The following is a 6,135-nucleotide window of genomic DNA, read 5'->3' as shown; positions in this document are numbered from 1 at the left end:
ATTTGCTCACTTAAAGATTTTCACTTGATGCACAAATCAAAGGAAAATCTGGGGAGGGACTTAACCACAGGCAAATGAATTGTGTCTTTCAGTTCCAAAACGATGTTTTCTATAACAGTACAGAGTAGAAAAACAGAGTAAAGGAACACACAGTGGTCCACATGGTCGTGCAAGCCCTTACTGGCAGATGCAGTTCTTTTTTAGCAGCACTGAAAGTCTCTTTTCAGTTCCATTGCAGAATCTGTTGTCTTGGCTGACAAGTGGCAGTACGCAAGATTGTTGATGCTTCTGGCCAAGTCAAGACTTATCTTATTCAGCTTATTCTCCGCAAAAATAAAGAAATAGAGAGACAGAGGGTTACCAGGTACCTGAAATTTTGCCTGGATTTTTGATAAGATTGATTGAGCAGGGCCACTTGGGTATTTCATGAGAGGGACTCTGTTCAAAACTGCAGTAGTTCCCAGTCTTCTAGAATAGCTATCAGGAAGATATATGTGGGTGACTGGGAGTTCCTGTGGCTCCAGCTTTCTTGTCCTTCAAGACTCAGTTCGATTGTGATTTCTTCCATGAAGCCTTCCTTAATTTTTTAACTTAATTTCTCTCCTTTGCAACCAAACCCTCTCCTCTGCCACTAAGTACTATATCACCGACATTTACATGTCTGGGCTTCATAACTATGCCTCTTGAGGGCAGGATCTCTACTGGATTCAGATATGCATTCCTCAAGCACATCTTACTGTGCCCAGCATGAAGTAGGTACTCAACATGATATTAATGAATAAATGGGTAAATCTGACTGTGAAGAAGACCTGAGATTTCTCAAGTAAGTAGATGGTAGGTCACTAATTGCAGAGCAAGTAAGGTTTCTTATGACCTTGGCAGGGAAGAAGAGCAGGGAGGGCTGAGGAAATCGCTGGAATGGCAACTACTGACCATGGTAGCTCAAGAACACACATAAACACATTTAAGTTGGAGTATAGCAACTATTTGTTCCACATTTCACTAAGATGTCTATCATGTCAAATGTTCCCTTGGCATAAATAGCAGAAGTTTCTATGAAGGGCTTTCTTTTATGTCATTTTACTGAAAAATCAAAGTAGGCAGGTCTGCAATTAGTATCATTTCACATGTTAGGATGATGAAGCAAAGGAGGTGAATGATTCAAAGTATTCTGTGCTCATATCTTTAGCTCTTTGCCTCCTCTTAACTAGAGAGTGCCAGGAAAAATGCTCTTATTTCATTTTCCTTGAGAATATACTTAGTTGTCAGAAATGAAAACTTAACCTGTATTATCAGTATCCATCATTTCTGAAGAAATCAATGTTTCATAAAATACTTAAGGTCTCATGTACATCCAAATTATTATTAATCAAGTGACATGAAAGGAATTACTCTGTTTTATAGACTCACTATAAAAGTATATTAAAGAAGGCTAGCTTGAGTTAGGCAATATGTTTGATCATGTTCTATGCAGTCCTTTCCATTAAATTTGATTTGGCTTGTGTGGTAATATTGTGGTCTTTGATAGGCATGCAGGTAAATGAAGTTAATAATATATAAAAATGAATCATGTAGAAAATCAGGGAGGAGGGAAGTAGTCACTGAATTCCCGTAGGGACCATAGTTTGGTTCATTTAAAAAATTTGGTTTTCAGCTGGGTGCAGTGGCTCACGCCTGTAATCCCAGCACTTTGGAAGGCCGAGGCGGATGGATCACGAGGTCAGGAGATCGAGACCATCCTGGCTAACACAGTGAAACCTTGTCTCTACTAAAAACACACACACACACACAAAATTAGCTGGGCGTGGTGGCAGGGACCTGTAGTCCCAGCTACTCGGGAGGCTGAGGCAGGAGAATGGCATGAACCTGGGAGGCGGAGCTTGCAGTGAGCTGAGATCGCGCCACTGCACTCCAGCCTGGGTGACAGAGTGAGACTCCATCTAAAAAACAAACAAACAAACAAACAAAAACTCAAAAAACAATTCTGTCACAGTACAAGCTTCTGTATTTGGGGAACTTGCCATAGAGGAACACTGGTATTAAATATACTTGAAGTAGACCAGATTTTCACTGTTTTATAGATAAGATGATGAGGGATATTGAGAAAACTGCCTAGCCCAGACCACTAAAATATACTTTCCAATAGGGTGGTAGTACTTCTATAGTTTATAAGTTATTACAAAGTATGAAATAAAAATATTTCATAAACTGTAACCCCTTTTTAAAGTCACTAAAATTGTATGCATCTATATTAAAAACCACACAAATCTCAGTTCATTTGGGGCACTTTTATTTGCAGCTAAGGAAAAAGGAAACTAGCATCTATTTAGAATGGGAAAGCATGTTTGTATGAAACCAAATGTTTCATCATCACTTATTTTCTATACTCTGTGCAATTGAGTGTTTTATATTTTTCATTTTCAACAGATTTGAATTTTAATAGTCCCAGAAATATAAAGAAGATGGCATTAAAATGTCCTATATGTTGGCAGTCCTACCCTGAAGACTTTTTGTGCTTATCTTGTGCTCTGAGCTACAGTTTCACAGAGACTAAATTAGAGTGACTGGACAACAGGAGAAAATAGAAACAGGAAATATTCATGTCAGCTGTTAAAAACCAGTTTTGTAAAGCAAGGCCTAAAAGTCCTATCTCTGGCATGTTTAGTATGGAACATACAGTTGATTGTCATTCAGCTACTAGAGAAAGGTATTCTACAATGGCAGACAGCCTTATCAAAACAATTAGCTGGTTTTCCCCACAGGGAATAGCAGTGGGTTAAGTAAGATTGAAGTGAGAGCTCTTATCGGTTTTCTCAGAAATGATTTCTCTAGCATAGGTATTTGGCCAACTGATTAGGTCTAGCATGAACATATGATTTTTAAAATGAGCTGAGATCTGCTAACATGATGCAAGGGAGCATCTAGTAGAAGCTGATCTCCAAGCAAAATCATCAATTTCAAAAATTTTTTTTTTTCAAAAAAATTTTCAAAAATTTTTTTCCCCATCAGTTTCAAAATTTTTTTTCCCATAAATATGTTCTTTAACATGCACATTCTGCTTATATTGTTTAGCGTGCTTTTCATTGTGCCTAAACATTTGCAATATGGTGAAATAAAATATTTAAAAATGGTTGAATACCATATGAAAGATGAAATCTCATATTTATAGCATGTAATTCAATTCTCATGATTGCACTAAGAAACACTACTGTGTACCATTCATTTTAACAGACTTATTTATGATTAGCTTTATTAACAGTATAACATTTTCATGCAATCTTAAATTTTATGTTTTAATTTTCACAATGTTTGATTTAATTCAAATCAACAAATATTCAAGCCTACATGAGAGACAAATGAAATGAGACTACCTTTATATATAATCAGAAAAATCCTTTTAAGAGTAAAAGTTAATATTGGGATTTAAAACCTCAATTTCCAATGTTATTGCTGACAATCCAATCTAACTATATGTATATTACTTAGGCCACAGGACTGCCCATTAGTCTTTCTTGTCGGAGAGCAATTAACCTCTTGAACCATTTTTCCTCAGCATCAGCTTTCTCGATAAATAACTGAAATAAGAAAAGAAAAAGAAAAAATGTTACTGTCTCCCAGTAAGTTGAATTTGACCTAATATGACAGAACCCACCTTTGTAGAATATACCTCTCAACACAAGATTTGGATATTGTTTAACTCTTGATGACCTCTTAATTGATGACTATCTATTTGGAATTACTAATGCTCAGAAATTCTTGGATTAAAAGAACTACTAGTATCAACACCATTGGTTAACAATTTTGTACCTTATATTTGTGAAGTTTATTTCCTACAACTTTTCCAAAACACAGCAGAATTACACCATTTCATAGAAGACAGCAAAGTACGATGTTAGTGATGTGCTCACAGATAATGAACAAAGTAGAGCTAAGTCAGAAATGGAACTTTTAGTTCCATTCTCATGGAATACTTCTCATGGTGCTGATCAATTCAGCTAAAAAAAAAAAAGGGAAAAAATGCTTCTCTTCATCTGTTTTCCTTAACTATAGACAGAATACGTTTACAAGTTAGGCAACATGAATTGGACCCTACTGTATTCAAATATAGGTAACAGTTCTAATGGCCTGGGGGCCAGATGCCTATTTTTACCAAGAGAATATGAACCTGTTTCCTCCAATGGTCTTCTTGGTGTTAGCACAAAAGGATAACAGTTTGAAATAATTTCAGTAAATTAGACTTCAATTGATATTCGTAAAGTTTAAGGATATTACATTTGGATGGGCCAGGGAATTGTCATCTTGGTACTTGATAGCAGTAGGGATGCTGCTGGGATCTATCTCTTTTTCAGTACTGGGTGGATCGGCAACTGCTGATGCTGGTCCTGATGTTGAAGTTGCCTGTTTCACTTCACTAGGTTCCACTGACTGAAAGAAACAACACATATTAATTTCAACACAATACACAATTAGAGTTTCACTTCAATAATATTTCTGATTTTGAGTAACAACTGTTCAATTAGTCTCCTTTGAGATGATACCCATCTCCAAAAAGGCCCTACTTTTGTATTTGTTTGTTTTAGAAATACAGTTGTTTTATTTTATATTTGCTTCTTTTAGGAATAATTATATTTAGGAATACAGTTATATATATAGAAATAGAATATAAGAATAACTATATTGTATTTGTTTTAGGAATAACACAAAAATGCTGAGAAAATGCTCATCATTTCTTATGATGAGCATATTTTTCTTAAGAAATTGGTACTTATGTGCCTATACTATTGAGAGATACATTATTTCATATATCTAAATTCTATTAATCGAAACAAGCTTACAACAAATATCCAACATTTCGTTGGCCTCTTTAGGTATGAAAAGTAAATTCAAAGGTTATCTTTAAAAAAATAGCCTTATTGAGTGATAGACTTCATATACCATACAATTTACCCTTTTAAAGTACATAATTCAATGGCTTTTAGCATATCCACGGAGTTGTGCAATTATTACCAGAATCAACTTTAGAACATTTTCATCATGCCCCACAAAACCTCATACCATTAGCAATCATTCCCCATTTATTCCAACCTTTCCATTCGAGGTAACAATTAATCTCCTTTCTGTATGGATTTGCCCATTCCAGACATTTCAGATAAAAGGAATCATACAATATGTGGTCTTCCATGACTGATTCTTTCATTTAGCATAATTTTTTTGTTTTTGAGACAGAGTCTTGTTCTGTCACCCAGGCTGGAGTGCAACGGCGTGATCTTGGCTCACTGCAACCTCTACCTCCCAGGTTCAAGTGATTCTCCTGCCTCAGCCTCCCGAGCAGCTGGGATTACAGGCGCACACCACCACGCACACTCGGCTAATTTTTGTATTTTTAGTGGAGACAAGGTCTTGCCATGTTGCCCAGGGTGATCTCGAACTCCTGTCCTCAAGTGATCTGCCTGCCTTGGCCTCCCAAAGTACTACGATTACAGGCGTGAGTCACTTGCCCAGCCGCATAATGTTTTTAAGGTTCATCCATATTGCAGCATGTATCCGTACTTCATTATTCTTTATTGCTAAATAATGTCCCATTGGAGGGGCAGAGCAAGATGGCTGAATAGGAACAGCTCCAGTCTCCAACTCCCAGCGCAAGCGACACAGAAGACGGGTGATTTCTGCATTTTCAACTGAAGTACTGGGGTCATCTCACTAGGGAGTGCCGGACAATCGGTGCTGGTCAGCTGCTGCAGCCCGACCAGCGAGAGCTGAAGCAGGGTCAGGCATTGCCTCACCTGGCAAGCGCAAGGGGAAGGGAATCCCTTTTCCTAGCCAGGGGAACTGAGACACACAACACCTGGAAAATCGGGTAATTCCCACCCCAATACTGCGCTTTAAGCAAACGGGCACACCAGGAGATTATACCCACACCTGGCCGGGAGGGTCCCACGGCCACGGAGCCTCCCTCATTGCTAGCACAGCAGTCTGTGATCTAACCGCAAGGTAGCAGCGAGTCTGGGAGAGGGGCGCCCGCCATTGCTGAGGCTTAAGTAGGTAAACAAAGTCGCTGGGAAGCTCGAACTCGGTGGAGCTCACAGCAGCTCAAGGAAACCTGCCTGTCTCTGTAGTCTCCACCTCTGGGGACAG

At 38.1% G+C, this 6,135-nt stretch overlaps 1 protein-coding gene across 1 annotated transcript in view; it reads right to left on the bottom strand.

Annotated features, from left to right (window-relative positions):
* Positions 1-3,222: 3,222 nt before the first annotated feature.
* The window catches only part of RSRC1 (arginine and serine rich coiled-coil 1), a 419,086-nt gene continuing 416,173 nt past the window's right edge, over positions 3,223-6,135 (bottom strand). Inside the window, exons 9-10 of the mRNA XM_017890529.1 lie at positions 4,273-4,425; positions 3,223-3,575 (exon numbers count right to left, since the gene is read on the bottom strand). Of these exons, the coding sequence (XP_017746018.1) occupies positions 3,483-3,575; positions 4,273-4,425 (246 nt within the window). The 3' untranslated portion in view covers positions 3,223-3,482. The remainder of the gene's footprint in view (positions 3,576-4,272; positions 4,426-6,135) is intronic.

Source organism: Rhinopithecus bieti, unplaced genomic scaffold, assembly GCF_001698545.2.
Source record: "Rhinopithecus bieti isolate Rb0 unplaced genomic scaffold, ASM169854v2 scaffold_17971, whole genome shotgun sequence".
NCBI lineage: Eukaryota > Metazoa > Chordata > Mammalia > Primates > Cercopithecidae > Rhinopithecus > Rhinopithecus bieti.
The sequence above is the reverse complement of the archived record's forward strand: the minus strand, read 5'-3'. Positions and strand labels throughout refer to the sequence as shown.